Raw genomic sequence first — 20,362 nt, 5'->3', positions numbered from 1 at the left:
TTCTTGTTTTTCTAGGCGACCCCACCGGTGCTTGCTTACTTCAGTCCAACTTAACATCAACTTCATACAGGCCTCCAGATCGCTCGCCCCATGAAATTCGCCCGATAACCCTGAAATCCGCCCAATCCAAGCTTGAGCTCACGCTTTACTTTGAAAGCCTCGTCAGCCACCAATGCAGACCTATCCCAGTCTCAGCAGTCATTTCATCAATTTCTCTCAACGCCGCTTCTTTTCGTGGAAGTTGACGCCTGAATTGCTCTAAAATCCTTTACCTGCACGCGAACATCTTCATCCTCAATGTCTAAATTTCGCAAGGGTGAGTTTCGTATGATAATAACGCACAGGACCTTGCAGATAACACAACCATTTGCAGCCCATTTTTACATTATGCGCCCCATTTCAAACCTGCCCGATCACCTTGCTTCGAAACGAACCTTGGGCTACTTTGAAAACGAAAAAGATGCCAGCCACCAAGGTCTGGTCTCAGGAAGGATTCTTTCTTGCCTCTCTCGATTCCCTTCAACCTTCGGTCTTTTTCTCTTGTCTCTTGACATTCAGTCGGTCGTTTCCCTCGGTCTTTCCTCGACAATCAAGTCAGTCAGTCTTTACGAAGCAGCATGCCTTCCCTCCTCGATACCCTTTCCATCGCCATACGCGAATTCTGGAGGATACTCACACGACAATCGTCAACCACGCTCGTTAACGGTAACATTCTCAAAGGGGTACGAAAACGTGAGCACACACACACCCGCCTCTCCGTCCTTCCTTCTCTTTCTTTCATCTGAACCTTACTTCCTTTTTGTTTTTTTCTAAGCGACGACACCCCGTCAGCCACCACCCATCCGCACAAGATTCTCATGGTCTTACCTGCTCGTCCTCTTTTCGTGTGGCCGTCGTCGACCACGCCGTGGAGATTCGTCGTTCTATGTTGATGGGGATTTAGAAGCTGGCGAGGGTGGTTCATTGAGTGCGTTGGACTCTTCATTTTTATAGATAGAGATGCTCATGGATTGTGGTATTAGGCCCACATGAGGGAGGTGGACAGCGTAAAGATAGTCCGTGTGATCATGAAGGAGAGTTTGTGGATATTGATTTGAATGATGGGAAACTCCTACAGCGACCGACAGGGACGAGTCAGAGTCAGAGTCGAGGTGCGTTTTTTATATTCATTCGGGTTTGCTTTTTTGAGTGGCGTCCTTTTCTTTATAGAACCCTCTTCGTTCATGCCCCCAAAGTTCTACTTCCCTATCCGTGAGTAGAGTGCGCGACTCTCCTACTTTGGCTTGTTCTAAGCCCCTCTACGTATCTAGCAATCCCTCTAATCGAAATCGAAAAAGACAACGACCAACAAGAACAACAAGAACGAGAAGGAAATCCAAGCCCACCAATCCTCGTTCTATCCGACATCCTCGATCAATTCCCACTCCCACCAACATCCCACCCGCGTATACCCAGGAACGATATCATCCGTGGAGACTCAAGTCCCTCCTCAAATCTAAAGCGCTTCCCCCGGCCCCTCACACCAATGATCGACTTTGACGCATCCTCGTCGTCCTTTAGCTCCGAGTTTGAGAGCATGTTATCAGTTTCATACGACTCTTCTTCTAATAGCTCGTGTTTCTCCCCCTCTTCTTCGCCGCCTGCGACCCCACTGTCGCCTTTTACGCCTACGACGCCAGTTTCACCTTGGATACCTGCTACGCCGCTTTCGGCTTGCACGCCTACGACCCCGCTGAGGGCTGTGTTGCCTGCGTGGTGTGAGTATCATACGTCGAATATTGCAAAGAGGGAGGAGGCGTATAGGAGGATGAGGTTGAAGAAGAAGAAGTTGGGGGAGAGGGAGGATGTGGAAAGGGCTAGAGATGATGATGGATTTCTGTTGAGGTTGAAGACGAAGAGCCCCGTTGTTTCTGGAGAGCCTGAGGAGGATGTCGGTGGGAAGAAGCAAGAACAGACTATTGACGCGGTTCATCAGAAGGCCAGCCATAGTGAGAAGGACACTCGCTCGGATACAGCAGACGACCGAGAAAGCCAGGACACCTTACGCAACTTCAAGATCCTCCACAAACCCATCATCCGACCACCTCTTCGTGTGTTCATCCCAGGCCACAAACGTTCTACGAAAAGGGGTAGTGCCAATGGATCTTTGTCGAGGATAAAGAGCCCTGCTATTTCTGCAGAGCTTGAGGGTTATGGTGGGAAGACGCAAGAACAGACTGTTAACACGGCCAGTCATAGTGAAAAGGATGCTCGCTTGCATGCAAGCAAATCAGAAAGTCAGGACCTTCGCAACTACAAAATCCTCCCCCCCAAACCCATCCGACCACCTCTTCGGGTGTTCATTCCAGGCCATAAACGGTCCCCACCCATCTTCACACTTCCAGGTCCAGATGATTTCTTTATTCCAGAAGAAGACACGGAAGACGCGTATGCGGATCAGTCGTACATCGTCACCCAACCCCATGACCATCACACGCAGCAGAAACCTATCGTCCTCCGCCGAAAGTCAACATCTGATTCTGAATCACGAGTACACCTAAAACGAGCTTGTTCCGATGCGAAGCACGACATGACGAATGTTCTGAGGGCGTTTAACGAGATGGTCCTTGGCACCGAAGAGGATTTCAGGACGTTGTTTGAAGGGGAGAGTTTGAGTACTAGTTTGAGTTTGGTCAGTTCTGTCGTGGAGGAACGCAATATCTTGCCCCCTTCCTCGAGCCGAAGCCGGAGCCGGAGTTGGAGTGGGAGTGGGATGGGGAAGATGGGGAGGACGAGTATGGCGTCGAGGTTGGCGAGGGCTCATTCGTGTGCGCATGCGAGGACGCAGGGGGGTAGGGATGGGGATGGGGATGGGGGTGAAGAGACCTCGTCGGATGAGGATGGGTTTGATGAGGAGAAGATGGCGCCTGGGGAGTGGTTTGATATGGTGGGATTGGATGAATATTTGGCGTAGTGCTTTCCCTTCCCCCTTGGGTTGGTCAATTTCGATTCATCTGGTGGACCTCCTTCTACCTTCAACCTTTTTTTTTTTTTTCAAATAATAATGTAGCCTTGGTACTAATATCTACGGAGAGCTTTAGTCAACGAAATAGGAATCATTCATAACATATCTGGGTTGACCCTCATCTCACCTTCGCCTGTGAAGTGGCAATCGATGTTGATGACTCGTTCTTGGCTCTGCTGGAAGACGTCCAGGTCCTTTTTCTGCGTCGGCTGTTGGGGCTCCACAAAAGATCCATGTGTGCTGTTCTATTCACAGAGACAGGAGTCATGCCAATTAGATATCGCCGCATCATCCTTGCATTGCGGTATCTACAATACTTACAGAAACTACCAACACATCACTACGCTCGGGCTGCCTTCGACGATGCTTGCCTCTTGCATGCAGTGGGAAAGCCTTCCTGGGTTGGAGACATCTCCTTTGCACTCTCTCGCCTTCGCTTTCCTGTCGTGCTTGAGCCTGTGCACCTCACCGACCCTGAGTCAGTTACAGGTCTTATAGCTGACATCGAGGTGTCGTGTGCGCGTGCCCTCCAGAGGGACATCAATGAATCCGAGAAGACAGTCCTATTGAAGGAGCGCATCACCAGTCCCGCAGCTGTTAACCTGTCGGATGTGCTGAAGTATCGACACTACCTTGACGTCGTTGTTCCTGTACACCGCAAGGCGTTGACGCGACTCGTTACTTCATGCCACGTTCTTGCAGTAAATTGCTTTCGTTGGGATCCTGTTCGACGAAAGGAGATTCCGCGGAACCTGAGGTTGTGCCGTTTCTGTCACGATGAGACTGAAGACGAGTGTCATGCGATGCTGTACTGCGTTGGAAATGGCGCTCTGACGGTGAGGAGAGGAGTCTTCTTTTCGGATGCCCATCAGGTTGTGCCTGGGATTCGGACTACAGTTTTGAATCTCCCCCCTCCAGACTCATTGCGTGTTCTAGTGAGAGAAGAGCGAGTGGTTAGGGTCCTGGCTAAGTACGTGTTTGATGTGCTCAGCATCTTTGAGGCGGCTGAGCCGTACCTTCATCCCACGTTGCTGCACCCCAGCGCCCTCTCTCCATAGTGTGTTTGTGTTGGGTTGAGGTCGTTTTTGTCCGCACACTGTTTCTGAAGTGTGCCATAGCTGTTGCAGATGAGACGGTCGAGGTCAGTGGAGCTCACCCTGGGTCACGATGAGTTTTGGTGGCTGGTTGGAGAACCTGCCAGTGGCCCCTCCATGGAGGTTTTAGTCGTGTGCCCTGCCGTGTGGTATGCTCCGTAGCACAGTTGTATTTAGGCGCTACAGTTGTGTATCGGGAACCGGTTGTTCCTCATTGGGACCGCTCCGGAATATATATCTCCTCTCTCTCTCTCTGGTGTAGAAAAGATAAAAACACGACGGACCAAAATTGTGATTTTTGTATTTCGACCTCTTTCTCATGGATCAATCTAACCAGAAACCCCCTTTTCGCGTGGAACCCTGGGTTTCTTCTGCATTTGGTAGAAATCCCCCTTCCATCAGTCGATGGGTTATTTTGAGGAACCCCATGTCGGAGTTAAATTCCTAGATGCCGACGCGTGTCGCGCTCAAATTTGGCTCAAATTTAAATTGATCTTGGCTCCCCGGGTCATGATGAGAAGAGAGCGCGACGAGTTGAACTCCATCATGCACATCCCTTGTCGCACACGTATCGTCGCGCGATGCGACGCGCCCACTCGACAAGTGGTTACCACGGTAAATAATATTGGTTCATGGTCTACACGATGCTACAAGATGCAAACAAGATGAGGGTTTGGACGGGTAGCTATACTTACATAGATGTAGGAGAGCGAGAGTGGTTTAGGGATGCCACTGCTCCCTTCCATAGTCCCTTGCTACTTGAAAGGTTGATGACCCCCGCCGCCAACTTGAACTTATGCATGTGCATGTGGTGGACTTCAAATATTCTGAGCTCCGCTTCTTGTGGAAACAAGGTTTCTACGCAAGCACTTTGGAAACCCTGGGTTGTTCAGGGGAAACCAGGGTTTCTGGATAGTTTAATCCCTTTCTCATGACCCTCAAATTCTCGCTACCTCGCCGTGAGTATTACAGCCAGGGGGCTCCCATCGGCGCATCCCGTGAACGCAACTACCTTTGACATGTACCAATTCCCACGTCAGGGTCTTCACGCTATATCGGTAACAATGATTAATGATACATCCAAATCCGTGCGAGTACATGTTGCTTAGATCAAATCAGTACATACATGATACATCCTGCCCTCATTCTCTGCCCCTTCCACATTGTGTCTTCTTTGTTGGAGATGGCTGTCGAGTGCTTGAAATTTGAGAGACACTTGAGGCTGCTCTTTTTCTTGATGCCTCCATTACATCTTGGAGCCCTTCAACTGCATCACTGTTGATCATTTCTCCAAAGATAGTGTCTTGTAATTCTTGTCGAAATTCATAGTTAGGACGCTTTCGAACCATGGCAGAAGCGCAAGCAAGCAGTGGGGGAGAAAGGAAGAACGTCTATCATATCTATCTGATCTATTTAACGTGTATGTACGGATTTGGGTGCGTGATCAATCATTTTTCCTGATATAGCGTGAAGACCCTGACGTGGGAATTGGTACATGTCAGAGGTAGTTGCGTTCACGGGATGCGCCGATGGGAGCCCCCTGGGTGGAAGCGCCTGGCAAGGTTCTGAGTGTTATATTACCGCGTCTGGCTGGTAGTGAGTACCAATGGTCCATGATGCCGACCGACTCGTTTATGAGCATATCCAGCAACTAACTCGCCGCCAACCTGGCTGGTTGAAATTCATCGTGAACTGTGGGGACAGCGTGACTTTCTTGGCAAGATTTTTCGTACCGCAACAGTGACCAAAGACGACTTCACCAAACTTCAATCTCTTCTGGACGCACTGAATCCCGAACGCAACGCTGATGAATATGTGTCAAAGGATGTTCTTGCAACGAAAGCCGCGTTTTTACGCGAGAGGAGCTCTGATGTTGACCCAGACCTTGTTGATGGTCTAGTCCCCCGACCGGTTTTAGTTGCCTGCCAACCTCCAACTTCCGATGTCGTGGACCAAGACGGTGCTCTGGGCGATCATGACATTATGGACGACGATAACGACGACGCTGCCATGTTCATTGATGATGCTCATCTTCCAAACGAAGCCACAGCGATTTTCCCCTGTACCTTTCAGTATGTGGACCTGACTGTCCTCCGTTGCAAGCAGAATCTTCGCGTGCCACGGTTGATGCTCTTCCGAAGTGAGTGGGGTACCATGATAGACATCTTTAACAAGGGGGAAAAGGGTATATGTGGAAGTGCCATCTTCTCAGGCCAGCCGGGCATTGGTGAGCACCATTATCAGTATCTGACGGTCACTTCCAACCAACGAATTAGGGAAAACATGCATGTTGTATTCAATCCTCGTTCTTTGCATCATCCTTGCCCGGCCAATCGTATTTCAGGACTTTCGCGGCAAGGTCTTCATTATTGGCAATACCTTGCACCTTCTTGGCACACCGGGGGCATCTATCGATGCCGATGATGTTCTTACACTCGTCGATGCCGACAATGCAGCCTGTCAACCTGATGACTATTTCTTTGACCATGAGAAATATCGCATACTGCTAGTTTCTCCGCCAAGAAAGAGGGAAGAGCAAAGGTGGCTTAAACAATTTGTTGGGCCGGATGCGATGTTTATGATGGATCCATGGTCGCGAGAGGAACTTTTTGTTGCATCGTTCGTGCATTCCGCTCAATCAATTCGCCTGCTTACGATTTATAGGTTATTACTCGAAAGCAAGGACATAACTCTCAAGCGACTTCAGGAAGCTTCTCGTATTTGCGGAAACATACCTCGTAAATGTTCCGCAGCGGCAGTATCTCCTCTTGCTCTTTCGCTTGCGAGACAAAGGATCAGGGTTGCGATTCAGCAGATCAATGAATTGTCTGATACTATCATCAAGGTGAGGGTGGGTGGTGAATCAGACATATTCCAAATACGCCCGTTGTCTGAGCATCGATTCTGGGTCGACTATTGCGTGGAGCCAGTTTCGGCCTGGGCTCTCTCGGAGATGCTGGATGTCCTAGACGAACGAAAGGCAGGCTCTGCATATGGGGTTTATTGTGCCGGTATCGGACCTCGAGCGCGACATTTGCATCCAGTCGATAGACCCGGTTGCTCCCTAATTCTTTGATGCGACACTGTCCTTGCGCGCATTGTAGTCGTATGCTCTTATCATATGTACTATTTTATGATCAATTGTAATTGTGGGCAATACATCGAGAATACTCTGTGTCGTTCTCAAGCCGCAACTTTCTGTAACTTCCACTCACAGGAGTTTTCCAACATGCAACCAACATGGGCTGACTTATGAATGTCCCTCCGAGCGTTCGATTACCATCTTGTCCGCCCAATGTCCACCCCAGCACCCGAACTTATCCAACAAATCGGTACAGAGGTCTGTGTATAGACAAATCCAAACCGGTTGTTCCTCACTGCCAGGACCTCTACCTCTACCTCTACCTTTACCTCCAACCCAGAGCAATGTCGCAGAATTTCGTCTCGTTTGCAACAGGATGATCAGCGTACTCGAACCACATATTATCATTGACATTACAAAGCTTCGGCTCAGCCGCTCGATGTTGGCAAACTCGGCGGCGCATGGCAATCTGTCACACACCCGCATCCTTCGAAGGACCTATGCGATCGCTCCCCTACTGGGTGTTTGACCTAGATACTGGGAAACGGGTGGAGCAGCCGCCGACTCCAGACTCTCCTGGGGTGAAGAAAGGTTGCCGAGGAAAAGATGCAGAAACTGCTTCTGGTGGCCATCGCCTCTTTGAGCAACTCCGAGTCGCGAAGTCCCAAGTAAGCTGTCAATTGGACTCTCTTAAGCTCTCCGAATTCACGTTCTTTGCCAGATGGAACATTGAAAGGCACGACTCAAAGTGGATACCAACGGCTGTCGTGGACGTTATCAACACCCTTTTAAGTCTCAAGTCCTTAGAATTGGTTTAGAAGGTGCTACTGCAGGCGTCCAGCTAGATTCTCTTCGTTATCCGGAGAGTATCGAGATATCTTCGCCCGACAATGATTACTTCGTAAATATCATTGAACCCTGTTCGCTCTTGCTTGCGAATTCGCCAAACCTTCATACCCTCAAAGCATCTGGGAGGATTGCTCACTAAATCTCGACACTTCCCCATCTTCATCGCTTGACGTCCTTGACACCACACGATGTTGGAATTTGATCCAGGCGGGCCGTATGTTGGGAGGACAGAAAGCTCGCATCCAGACGAGATGTGGGAGATGTTGAAGGCGACCATGTCCACGTTAATGGCATTGATGTGAACCATGCCTCTACTACCCTTCTCGATATATCTCATTGTACTCAGGACTGGAGAAACTGCGTCTGGCGCCTATAAAGGTTGAGGTTTATTCAAGCATACGAGCTCTCTTCGAACTCGTTGTCAGGGCTGGTTTTGAAGGGGGGTGGTGCTTCTGGGATCAAGCTCTCGTGACGATCTCGCTATGCAAGAAGTTGAAGATCCTCGAGGGTAGTCTTATGTCGGCAGCCCTCGATGACGCTATGGTGAGTTGATGTGTTCTTTCCGATGGTGAGGCTGGGCTCATGAATGGTGTAGAAGATGTTGATTGACTTAATCACCCAACTCCCTCGCATGGAGGAACTAACTGTTCACCCCGCGAGCCTGGAGTGCTTTCGTTGGCATATCTGTGCTAACCCGGTGATGGGCAATCTTCAGTCTCCTATTGTGTTTACGGAGGCGGGGATCCCACGTCTGACATCAAGAATTTACGAAACGCTTTTCAAGCTCTCATCGACGTGACAAAAGGTGTGTAGACTCCGTTGAGCTCGCTTGCAACCCATCTGATCATGATATAGGTGGTGGTAACATACTTTCCTACAAAGGCAGCGGGAAGTTATGTGACCTGAAGTGTGCCATCACACTTCACGGCGCCTGGGGAAAGCATGGTGGCGTGCCCACGGTAAGTCGACTACTCTAGTTCTAGGCATAATAAGACTTACTCGACGTTTTCATCGTCAAGGAACCTTGGACACCATGGCTGCGGAAGTCTTCTACGAGGAATATCAATTTTCGCCTTTGCTAATTGCCAATCGACCTGACCCGGACGGCTGGGTAGCTGACGATCTCCCTTGTATGGACTCATGGAAGATGCGACTCAACCTGAGGTTGTGAAGTTCGGATGTTCTCGTGACGACGTGAAGAAACAAGCCGGCACTGCATTATCTCTCTTTCCCCATCTCGAGGCACCCAGAAGTTCGTGACTCTTCAAAACTTCGATGATATAAAAGACGAATACCTACGGCATCCCTTTCAGTTTCGTAACACTCTTGGAAATATGCCGTCGAGCATTGCACACAGCCCACTGCATATAAGGGTGTCAGGCAAAACTTTGACGACAAAGCAGCGACTCCAAGTTGGCTTCAAGTCACTTCTACATTCAGAACTACATTATGTAGCTAAAATGCTCAACCCGACGTATGAAGTTGAGGATGTCGAGATACAACCTTTGCTACAAGTTTATCGCTCCCTCAACCGAAAGGTGGATACGCCTCTGGCTGACGAGGCAGTTCCCACCGAACGTACGTAACAGATCCAAACGTCAAAATCGACATTTTATCCATATAGAGGTGTTTGGAGCTGCTTGGCGGGCGTCTGTGTTCTACGGTGTCCCTTGATTTTTACATAGGTGGAGTCAATGCGGGTGATTGGACTCGGGAGCGCTTTATTACCGCAGTTCGAAACTTTCGCAGTACAACACTTGAACAATCATCTAACCACCATGAGCGACAGAGGTCACCGAGGCATTAAGGTTCATCCTGGACGAGGCGACCCAGGTTTTGGGAGGGGGCGTGGTGGGCCTGGCTTCGGCAGGGACCATGCGGGACCTAGCTTTGAGAGAGGCCGTGGAGGAGGACCTGGTTTTGACAGAGGTCGTGGAGGATTTGGTTATGACAGAGGTCGTGGAGGATTTGGTTTTGACAGAGGTCGTGGAGGACCTGTTCTTGTTTGGGGGCGTGGAGGGCCTCTTCTTGTTGGGGGCCGTGGAGGACCTCGCATCGACAGAGGTCGGGGGGGACCTGGTTTTCACAGAGGCAACGGAGGTCCTACCTCTTTCGACAGGGGCCATGGTCGGCCTGGTGTCTTTCACAGAGGCCGTGGGGGACCTCCCTTTGGCGAAGGCCGAGGCGGTGGCCGAGGTCGCGGATTTCTAGGTCTGGGGTTTGTTTGAAGAGCAGAACGTCATGGACACGACGCAGATTTTGAATTCCACATTTCGCCCATTTCGCTGGCCATCTATACTTTGTCGGAATAGAGAAACGGCTTTGGCTTCTCTTTTGACACGTGCGGGCGCAGTTTCGAAGGAGGAGTGATATAATTGATCAGTAACAATTTACACATCACTAGCACTCATGTACTGGAGTCGACAGCTTCAGCAATTCAAAATATGTTGTAAAAATGTCGTCACGACTCACAATTCACTCTTCCCCGTTTCTCCAATGATCCTCAAGTGGCCATCGTCAACATTCTGTCGTAGGGTACTTTGAGCTTCACCACATGTGACTAACACTTTTTTCTTCAGGGAAATGTAATGGCACGTAACGATGGGCGCTCAATTCAACTCGGACGGACCCGATGGGCGCCTTTGTGACTTTATGTAAAAGGACAGCACTTCAAACCTTCTTCAGCTCACCACGTACACTCGAATTCATTCACTAGCAACTGACAATCATGAGCGACAGAGGTCAACGAGGCCGAGGACAAAACCGTGGCGGACGAGGTGGCTCAGGAGGCCCACGTGGAAGAGGGGGCGGTGCTGAAGGTCAAGGAAGTGGTAGGTCAACACCAAGTGAGAGAGGAGGGGGCCGGGGCGGTCCAGGTTTTGACAGAGGCCGAGGTCGAGGATTCGACAGAGGTCGCGGCCAAGGTGGACCAGGTGGCGCTCGTGGTGGGTTTTCGGGATCCACGATATATGCAGAGAATACTCCTGCTAGGCTTCCTGACCGGCTGGCGGACAATAGCCAAGAGAAATTGATCTCAAGCTTCAAGTCGTTAAAAGTCCAGCCTGACCGCCCGCTGCGTCCAGGCTACGGAACGCTTGGAAAACCTATTACCCTCCGCGCGAATTTTTTTCCCATGCGCGTTCCAAAGGGGCCCATATATGACTATACCGTTGAAATCACGCCGAAGACCAATATCAACAGGCTCAAAAGTCGTATCTTTGAACTCTTGGAGTTGAGCCCTTTATGCCAACCACATCTCCCATACATTGCCCACGACCGCAGTCAGAGGCTTGTCTCCGGGCGTAAACTGCCTCAACCTCTTGATATTCAAGTTCCATTTTTTGACGACACCGAGTCGGGGCCAAGCGCCAACGCTAAGGTTTACAACGTTTCAATCAAATTTTCTCGCGAGATAGACACCCAGCAGCTAAACCGGTGTGTTGGAAGCCTTATCTGCGCTCGTCAGTCCTAATTCTCTTCTCAGCTATCTGGATGGTCGAGGTGAAAGCCGGGACTACGACACACTTCCACTTATTTCCGCACTTAACCTCGTTTTACAGCAACATGCTAGTAGGCAAGGTGTACGTGTCGGCAAGAATCGGTACTTTTTCCCAACCGCAGACAAGGTTTCCCTGGGGGCTGGCGTGGAGGGTTGGCAAGGCTTCTTCATGTCTGTACGACCATCATTTAAACAGCTTATGGTCAACGTGTAAGCTCCTCCCTCACGCTGAAAATAGTTTCGCTTATTTTCCAACGTAGCAACGTTTGCATGACAGCCTTCATCCAACCTGGCAACCTTGCCGATCGGTTAATCGAATTTCGACACTCATCTGGCGCAATGCCGACTTTACCCAAACAGATGGTGAAGAGTATCAAAGTGAAAACGAAACACTTGGGTCACAGGAAACCTCTCAAAGCCATAGGGACTACGTCGGCTCGCAACACTTATTTTGATTGCGAGCAATTTGGGGGCAAAATTTCAGTGGAACAATACTTTTTAAAGGGTAAGTCATGACCACAACGTATTCAGCTATCTCTATTAACTTTTCTGCTGTAGCGTATAACAGAAAACTCCGCTATCCAGTCGAGTTACCCGTTGTTGATATTGGAGGTAACAAAAAGGTCTGGGTTCCCGCAGAGATGTGCGATATCGAACCCGGAAACGCCTATCGGGGGAAGCTCAACGAGAAGGAAACCGCGCAAATGATCAGGTACGCGTGCAATCCGCCTCGTGTGAACGCGGAGGCCATCGTTGGCAAGGGACTACCCACTCTGGGTGTATCTCCACCACAAGGGCCGCTTGCTGGGTTCGATGTTTCTATAGATCCTACAATGGCCGTGGTCCCAGGCAGAGAACTTTACCCCCCCAAACTAACGTATAAAGTCGGTCGAGCGGACGTCAAGAATGGCAGCTGGAATATCCTTGATGTCAAATTTCAACAAGGGGCTACTATCACGTCGTGGTGGGTTATGGTGGTTAGAGATGGACATAACATGCTTTCAGGCCCGAAGGACCCGAGGCTCATGGGCTTGGTGCAGGGATTTGCCACGAAGCTCAAGAACAGCGGCGTGAACATTCCAACTGGACTTCCCCGTCTCATCCCTCCGCCAACTTTACCTCCTCCATATTCTGACCCTTCTAGGACACAGGGGCTGCGGAATATCAAGTTAACTTTGGAAGGAGAATTAAAAACGCAAAAGAAACCAAGCTTTGTTCTTGTTTTATTGGAAAACCGAGACAATTATATTTATCCCGGAATCAAAGTACGCATTGACACATTTACTCATTACCTTTTAAAAGATCTGACTATTTCATCTAGCGAATTTGTGATGTAGAGCTTGGAATCCATACAGTCCACATGCAACTAGGGAAAGCCCTGACCGACGAACGCAAGCAAGATCAATACTTCTCCAACGTTGCTTTGAAGGTGAACACGAAGCTTGGGGGGATGAATCATTTGGTAAGCACCTTGTGCTTTTGATCATAGCAATTGACTCATTCGTTCTCAAGCTGGAACCCAACGCCATGAATTGGCTAACAAAGAAGAAAACCATGATGGTTGGTATAGATGTCACCCATCCAGGTCCCAATAGCCGGGAGGGAACACCATCAATCGCTGCGGTCGTCGCCAACGTCGATGACAATTTCGTCCAGTTCCCGGCTAGCCTTCGTATACAGCAGCATAGCAAGAAAGAAGTACGTCTCGTTTGAGACTGATCCACCTCATGCCCACATTCACAACTAACCTCATGCTAATAGATGCTCGACGAACTCAGGGATATGTTAGTTGAGCGTCTGATTGTCTACGAAAAGAAGAACAAAGGTCTTCCGGCGAGAATTTTTGTATTCCGCGATGGCGTTTCGGAGGTAGGTCTTAGTGACTCCTGATGACAGCCCCCCCTCATCATCAATGCAGGGCCAATTCGACACAGTCCTCCAAGAGGAGCTTGCTCAAATTCTCGAGGCGTTCAAGAAGTTGAGTACGAAAGCCCGTGGATCGGCTTACCGACCATCTTTGTCGATTATCATCTGCGGGTGTGTACTCTGCGTCATGTTCAGTTAAATCAGGGATGTGACGCTCTTCCTCTCCTAGAAAACGGCATCACGCGAGGTATATACCAAAGTCTTCTCAGTACTCCTTTCGTTCATTCTGCCCTAGGTTCTACCCCATCGATTCCCAGTACGCAGACAGGAACGGAAATACGCGTCCAGGTACTGTTGTTGACAAAGGTGTCACTGGAGTGTACGTAGTGCTACCCGCCATCAACTTTGATCTGGCCTAACTTTTTTTTCGTAAAGCTTCGATTTCGACTTTTACCTCCAAGCACATGCCGGACTTCAAGGCTCCGTCAAAGCCACGCATTACACAGTGGTATATGATGAAAACAGCCTTACCGCGGACGATATACAACAAGGCACACACACTGCCAGCTATCTCTATGCGCGAGCTACAAAGGCTGTTAGTCTCATTCCCGCCGCGTACTACGCCGATTTGGCGTGCGAGCGGGGCAGATGTTATTTGAACGATTTCTTAGTAGATGATAAAACCACCACTGCTGGCAGGAGCGGGTTTGTCGACAAGGAGCACGAAGCTGCTCGGGTTTTTGAGTCAGCTAAGGCTGCATGGGGTCAAGGGGTGAGTGTCTGACATCCTGTTCCAGTCGCCGGGCAGGACAAATCTAACTAAACTTCTATGTCAGCTTCATCAAGATTTGCGGGAGTCTATGTTTTACATCTAACCAGTCGGGTCCATAAGTACATGATCTAACGGGGAGTGAGATTATCCTTTTTTTCTATCTGTGAACAATGTCGATGCTTTTTGTCTTACTCCTCGCAATTTGTTCAAGGTCAACCCACACATCTTGAGGGTTGACCTTGAACAAATTGGCCAAACGCAGCTGCTGGAACTGCCTCAAGAAACCTCTACCCACACCAGGGTTTCCGTATCATCGTTGCAGAACCGGCGTTTGCGTCGAAGTCGTTTTCACGATCTTGGTAGGGGTGCCTTATGACCGTTATCATAAAGTTTGCAAGGGTTATCCATTTGACAGCTAAAGATTTACAGATTTAAGTCCAAGCATTTGCCAGTAGCCCATTCTATGTATTTAGACATGAAGAGATTGCTGAATTCGTAAAAGCAGAATGGAGGGTTCTGATTCTTACTAGGCAGCTGCTCGACATCGACATGGTGAATCATACACCGCGCAAAGCTAAAGCCTTCGATGTAAAGTGCTGAGTAAACCAAGTCTCCATCGGACGCGACAAAAAAAGACATATTCACTAGTAATCGCCTTCTTCATCTTCATCAGAGTCGCATTGGTACCTCAATGTTACTCCGCCTGTGCTTGCACTGGGTAGCGTCACGGTTACAAACTTCCTGGAGTCCGCGACGATCAAAGGAACAGGTTCGAAGGACTCACTGGCCTCGTACTCATTGATGCATCTCGAGACCTGCGTGTTCACCCACTGAAAGTGGCTCATCGCTGGATTACCACATCTAGCCCAGCGGAAGCACTCCAAATTCGAGGGATTAATGATCAGTTTCTTCAGCCTAGGGACTTGCGTTGTGAGATCGATTAACGATTTCTAATCACGTATTAGTCCAGCTTGGTCTACTCAGTAAGAACTTTCAACTCACAACAGCATCGTCCGCGGGTTCTTTGAAGGATCCTGAGACAAGGCTACCCTCAAGAAGCTTCAATTTCCTGCACTGCGAGATCACTAAGAGAGCCCTGTCTCCAAAACACCACTCTCCTTCAAATGGGGGCCTAACACTGAGTTCCTCAAGGGAGTTCACATGCCTGCCTAAAGAGGAGCCGTAAAAGCAGTTGGCAGCAAGATCCGAGTCCTCCCGGGCTGAAAAGTTATTGGGTGCCAAACGTAACCTCTTCAAACCCGAGTATGAAGAGATATAATCGAGAAAGGCAGCGCAGCTGTCGTCAACATCGGTTTCGTTGAGATGGACGTTGATCGCCTTCAATGTCACCCAGATCTCGTCGGGATGAGATATCTCTCCATTATCGATGGACAACGCGTCCGAATCAGATTTCGCTGTCCTAACATTGAGTAGTGTCAAGGACGTCAAATGTCGAAGATGAGGAACAGTTATGTTGTCGAGTTTGACGAACAAGCTCCGCAAACCCAGATCTTTCAGCGGCAAGACGCGATCTGAAGGGCAAAACTTTACGAGGCGATGAAGTGTTGTTGCTGGACCATCCCCATAACTGTAGGTCGGACCCACGTGGATGGTGTGGAGATTCGGTGAATTTGCAATCAATAGCGTCAGAGGCTCCATGATATCCCTGAAGCAGTAATGACTGGGTCCAAAAATCTTGATGCTCTCCAAATTGCGTAGAGAATCTAGTTGGAGGCCTGCAACAACATCTTCTAAAACCAATTCCAAGGACTTGAGGCTTGGAAGCGTTTTCATTGCATCCACGACAGCCGCTGGTGTCCACTTTGAATCGTGTTGACCAACGTTCCATCTTCCAAAGACCGTGAATTCGGAGCAAGTGAAAGGTTCAGATTGGCAACTTACTTGAGACTCTGCAAGTTGCTTAAAGAGGCGATAGCTACATGGAGCATGGCCAACATCTTTTCCTCTGCAATCTTCACGTCAGGAGGGTCTGGACTGGGCGCCTTCTCCAGCCATTTCCGTATATCGGAGTCGAATACATAGCGTGCGGAGTGATCGGATGGATCCATTGAGGGACAAAGGTTGCGGACGTGCAGCTTAAATGTAGCTGAAGCAGAATCGCTACTCTGTGTAGCCAGTGTCGTGAGCTGGGAAATGCCAGTGTCGAGTCGATTTTTCGTAATATTAATGGAAATCGACCGGAGAATGTGCGATTCGAGCACGGCGCTCATCCTCTTGCAAACGAGGCGCAGTTTCGTTACATCCTTTCCCAGCTACGGAAGGAAGATTCAATGAAGGAATGGAGATAAAACTGGTATGAACGTACCTCTGTACCGATTTGCTGTATAAGTTCGGGAGCGAGAGAATCCAGGCTACATTTCATGATGGATGTTATTTGAGTTGGAGGCAAGGCGTCGGTACCTGTGTGCCCATACATCCGACTCCATTGCGACAGTCCTTCATCCCAACCTGCTATAATCGTGCTTCTTGATAAGCTAAAGCTTTATGTTAGCAGAGATGGAGGTACGACAAGTGTAGATTGGATAATTTTTGATGTTTTTCATTTGCAACTAATTATGCGATTCAACCTAGATCCGGACCTGTATACAAACTCGCATTCAAATTGAAAGAACGTGGCGAACAGAAAATGATATTGGATAACTTCCTAGGCTCCTATAGGTCTAGAAACCCAAGACATGAGCCTAAAAGTCAGCCGTCGAAAAGATATCAATGATAATCCATCAAGCATGCCTGCGCACTCGCCCTCTGGGAAGGAATATACTGGCAGATACGTCATCTTGTTCAAGCATGACGCTACTAGGGATGATTTGAATGCCTTGACTTTGATCGATGGATTCAGCTTCCCGGACGACAAGGAATCCTATGATGACAGCTTCGATAAATTGAAGGTAATCATTGGTACGTATCTGGTTTCTTTTTTTGCATTATTCTGAAGCACATCGTTGCCATAAAATCCAGGTGAATTCGACGAGACATCTCGTCAGATTCTCGAGAAATCCAAGCTTGTCACATTCGTTCACAAGGAGTACGTTTTCCCCGCTCCGTACGGAGAATAGCAAAGTTTAAGAGTTGCATCCAACACGGACACGGAGGGTTGGCAGCGAATGATGTTTGGAGAAATCTTGTGTAGATGTATCAATATCATATTAAATCAATGTATTCCATTGAGACGGTCATTTGATAACCTACAGTAAGTATCTACTGCTATATTGCAATTCCTTACCTCAATCACTCTTCAAAAATAAAAGTCGCTGTCGTCAGGCTCATTAGCGTCCCATTGATACCTCAACGCTCCAACAGCACTTCCAGCACTGTCACTTGGCTCCATAATAAACTTCCTTGAGTTTACCAGGATCAAGGGAACGGGTCTGGCAGACTCCATTGCTTCGTACTCTTTGATGCATCTCGATAGCTGCGTCCTCACATGCTGAAAATGGCTCATCGCCATGTTACCGCAGATCGCCCAACGGAGGCATTCCAAGTTCGCAGGACGAAGGGTGAGTTTCTCCAAACGAGGGAGTTGGGTAGTAACATCGATCAACGCCTTCTACACCATTCGTGAGTTCAGCCTCATCATTTGAAAAGACACATCAACTCACCACACCGTCATCGAGGGATGCCGAAACGAGTTTACCCCCAAGGATCTTCAACTTCTTGCATAGCGAAATCACCGCGAGAGCTTGGTCTCCGAGGCACCATTCTCCTTCATACCCAGCCATAACAACGAGTTCCTCAAGAGAGCTCGTATGCTTGCCTAAACAAAGATTATAAAATTGGTTGGCGGCAAGATCAGATTGTTCCAGAGTCTCAAGGTTGAGAGGCACCAAACGCAGTGTCTTCAATCCTGAGTACGATGAGATATAATCGAGAAGGGTGGTGGAGATATGGTTCACATCGATGTCGATAAGACGGACATCGGTCGTTTTCAATATCGCCCATATCTCGTCTGGGTGCGAGCTTTCTTCCTTACCAACATAAGCCCCGTTTGGATCAGATTCCGATGTCCTGGCATTGAGTAGCGTCAAGGATGTTAGGCGTTGAAGATGAGGAAGTGTTATTCTATCGAGCTTCAGTGAGAAACCATGCAAACCTAGATGCTTTAGCGGTAAGACGAAGTTTGGAGGGCAGTGCCTTAAAATATGATGAAAGGATGCCGCTGGACCGTACGTAGGTCCCACATGAAGGGTGTGAAGGTTTGGCGAGTTCGCAATCAAAAGTGAAAGGGGTTCAATGATATTTACGAAGTACTCTTTGTTGGGCGCAGATATCTTGATGCTCTGCAGATTATGTAGAGATTGTAGCTGGAGGTCTGCGGCATCAGGACTTCCTACAATAATCTCCAAGGATTCGAGGCGTGGAAGAGTTTTAACTGCATCCATGACCGCTGTTGGCGTCCACTTCGAATCGTATCTGCCAATGTTCCATCTTACAACAAATATCAACTCTGAGCGTTTAAGAAGATCAATGGGTGACCCACTTGAGACTCTCCAAATTGCTTAAAGAGGCGATGGCCACCTGAAGCATGGTCTGCAGTTTTTCCTCAGCAATCTTCACCTCAGGAGGGCATGGAATGGGCGGTTTCTCCACCCATTCCTGCGTATCTGAGTTAAACACCCAAGAAGGAGATCGATCGGATGGGTCCTTCGAAGGACAGAGGTTACGGATGTGCAGCTCTTTTGTGGCTGTCGCCGCGTGATTTCCCTGCGTCGCCAGCGTCGTGAGTTGTGACATGCCAACATCGAGTCGAGGCTTCATAATGTCGATGGCAATCGATCGGAGAATGTGTGATTCGAGCACGGCACTCATCCTCTTGCAAACGAGGCGCAATTTCGTTACATCGTTTCCCAACTACAGACGGGAAGATTTAATAAAGGATTGGAAATAAGAACTGGGATCGACGTACCTGTGTACCGATTTGCTGTATAAGTTCGGGAGCGAGGGAATCTAGGCTCATGATGGTTGTTATCTGAGTTGGGGGACATTCAAAGTATGCAGGGCGACTCAGCATGCACCGCAACATTACTTGATTCTGACCGTGAATATAGCTAGCTAATAAGTGTCATCGCCGCCTCTTCCACCGCGTGGTGTGCTTGGATTTAGGCTGCTTGGCTGCTAGGCAAATCCTCGCCAGCCCATTTATCCGGGTTTGGGCAGTAACTCGTCTTGGGCCACATCGTTTCTTTCGATCGCGCCTCTGTCGAAAGCGATTACTCCACTAGGACTCGATGGATGGACACCCTGACGTTGTTGTGAATGGGATACCATCTCACCAGCCTTTCTGCGTAAAACAAGTGGAAAAAGAAGAGGGAAACCGAAAAGGTCCATAGGGTCGAAGAGGTCGAGAGGATTCCCTTCAGGTGGCTTATCGGGATGAATTGGAACGGCAACGAAAACGATGACGACGGTATAGGACTTGTGATCTTTTAACTTCTACCAACTCACCCGCCGAAGAGGCCACTTTGAGCCCACTGCAATATTAAATTGGAACAGGACAAGGCTAGCGTGCCCAATAAACTCGTCCAATTTATGGCGAACTTATGCCTCCTCCTTCCGCTCCCAGGCGTCCCACTTCAACCTTGAGGCGGGCTCGAACCCAGCACCCCTCACTACGACCTTCTAACCTAGTGCGCCACCAACGTCCACACAGCTCAAAGTCTATTGCACCATCCTTCCATCCATCCTATTCCCTATCGCGGTATTCGCATCCTCTCCTTCTCAGGGGTGCTTACCATGGCTTACTTTTAACAGCGGGCTTGGGAGGTATAGTGAAAGCGCCCAGTGGGTTTATAGAGGGGTGGAAGAGGGTGTGAAGTTGGAATTTGGCGACGAGCGCGAAGAGAAATCGCGACGACGAGGCGAGAAGGATCCGTGGTTAGCGCAGTTGGATTAGAGGTGGAAAAGTCGAGGAGCGTGGTGTGTAGTGCTTTTTCGTTGCTGTCTTCTTCTTTTTGCTCAAGCTACGTTCAGGTGCAAGGACTTGATGAAACTGAAACTGAACATGACGCGTAGCAGGCACTTGAAGATCTAGTATGGCTCAGTACCCTCGCTACTTCTCCTTTCTCCTTCCTGTATTACACCGCTGCTGCTCAAGCTAGCGGACAATGGTTAAATTCTCGAACACAAAAAAATTCTTATGTCGACGACATGAGGTGGGCAAACTGCGTACCGCTCGCGA

The 20,362-nt window shown here is 49.0% G+C and overlaps 5 protein-coding genes across 5 annotated transcripts; 3 read left to right on the top strand and 2 right to left on the bottom strand.

Moving 5' to 3' along the window:
• Positions 1-297: 297 nt before the first annotated feature.
• LACBIDRAFT_295926 (uncharacterized protein) lies at positions 298-10,498 on the top strand (the record flags this gene model as incomplete). The annotated part of the gene is made up of 27 exons (XM_001889638.1): positions 298-316; positions 374-732; positions 832-967; positions 1,023-1,151; positions 1,210-1,251; positions 1,311-2,671; positions 2,719-2,805; positions 3,328-3,974; positions 4,006-4,061; positions 4,123-4,145; positions 4,483-4,713; positions 5,015-5,057; positions 5,428-5,534; positions 5,607-5,694; positions 5,747-6,325; positions 6,375-6,717; positions 6,763-6,949; positions 7,287-7,438; positions 7,602-7,848; positions 7,917-8,081; positions 8,237-8,243; positions 8,376-8,572; positions 8,792-8,834; positions 8,885-8,988; positions 9,343-9,607; positions 9,715-9,777; positions 9,819-10,498. 27 exons carry the CDS (start codon positions 298-300, stop codon positions 10,238-10,240), a joined length of 6,102 nt encoding a protein of 2,033 aa, XP_001889673.1. The 3' UTR covers positions 10,241-10,498.
• Positions 10,499-10,757: 259 nt separating this feature from the next.
• Positions 10,758-14,269, top strand: LACBIDRAFT_295925 (argonaute-like protein; the record flags this gene model as incomplete). The annotated part of the gene is made up of 11 exons (XM_001889637.1): positions 10,758-11,464; positions 11,514-11,738; positions 11,789-12,033; positions 12,087-12,793; positions 12,850-12,990; positions 13,041-13,226; positions 13,290-13,397; positions 13,447-13,565; positions 13,690-13,773; positions 13,830-14,166; positions 14,231-14,269. 11 exons carry the CDS (start codon positions 10,758-10,760, stop codon positions 14,267-14,269), a joined length of 2,898 nt encoding a protein of 965 aa, XP_001889672.1.
• A 541-nt stretch (positions 14,270-14,810) lies between these two features.
• Positions 14,811-16,549, bottom strand: LACBIDRAFT_334796 (uncharacterized protein; the record flags this gene model as incomplete). Its single annotated transcript, XM_001889600.1, has 4 exons — positions 14,811-15,116; positions 15,169-16,015; positions 16,069-16,439; positions 16,493-16,549. The coding sequence occupies 4 exons, from the start codon at positions 16,547-16,549 to the stop codon at positions 14,811-14,813; spliced, it is 1,581 nt and encodes a 526-aa protein (XP_001889635.1).
• Positions 16,550-16,670: 121 nt separating this feature from the next.
• On the top strand, positions 16,671-17,342 carry LACBIDRAFT_316168 (uncharacterized protein). The gene is made up of 3 exons (XM_001889636.1): positions 16,671-16,700; positions 16,759-17,085; positions 17,146-17,342. Exons 2-3 carry the CDS (start codon positions 16,863-16,865, stop codon positions 17,241-17,243), a joined length of 321 nt encoding a protein of 106 aa, XP_001889671.1. The 5' UTR covers positions 16,671-16,700; positions 16,759-16,862; the 3' UTR covers positions 17,244-17,342.
• On the bottom strand, positions 17,336-19,141 carry LACBIDRAFT_295924 (uncharacterized protein; the record flags this gene model as incomplete). The annotated part of the gene is made up of 4 exons (XM_001889599.1): positions 17,336-17,734; positions 17,787-18,612; positions 18,665-19,035; positions 19,091-19,141. 4 exons carry the CDS (start codon positions 19,139-19,141, stop codon positions 17,423-17,425), a joined length of 1,560 nt encoding a protein of 519 aa, XP_001889634.1. The 3' UTR covers positions 17,336-17,422.
• Positions 19,142-20,362: the final 1,221 nt, after the last annotated feature.

Source organism: Laccaria bicolor, genomic scaffold (genome assembly GCF_000143565.1).
Source record: "Laccaria bicolor S238N-H82 LACBIscaffold_70 genomic scaffold, whole genome shotgun sequence".
In the NCBI taxonomy this organism is placed as follows: Eukaryota; Fungi; Basidiomycota; class Agaricomycetes; order Agaricales; family Hydnangiaceae; genus Laccaria; species Laccaria bicolor.
The sequence above is the reverse complement of the archived record's forward strand: the minus strand, read 5'-3'. Positions and strand labels throughout refer to the sequence as shown.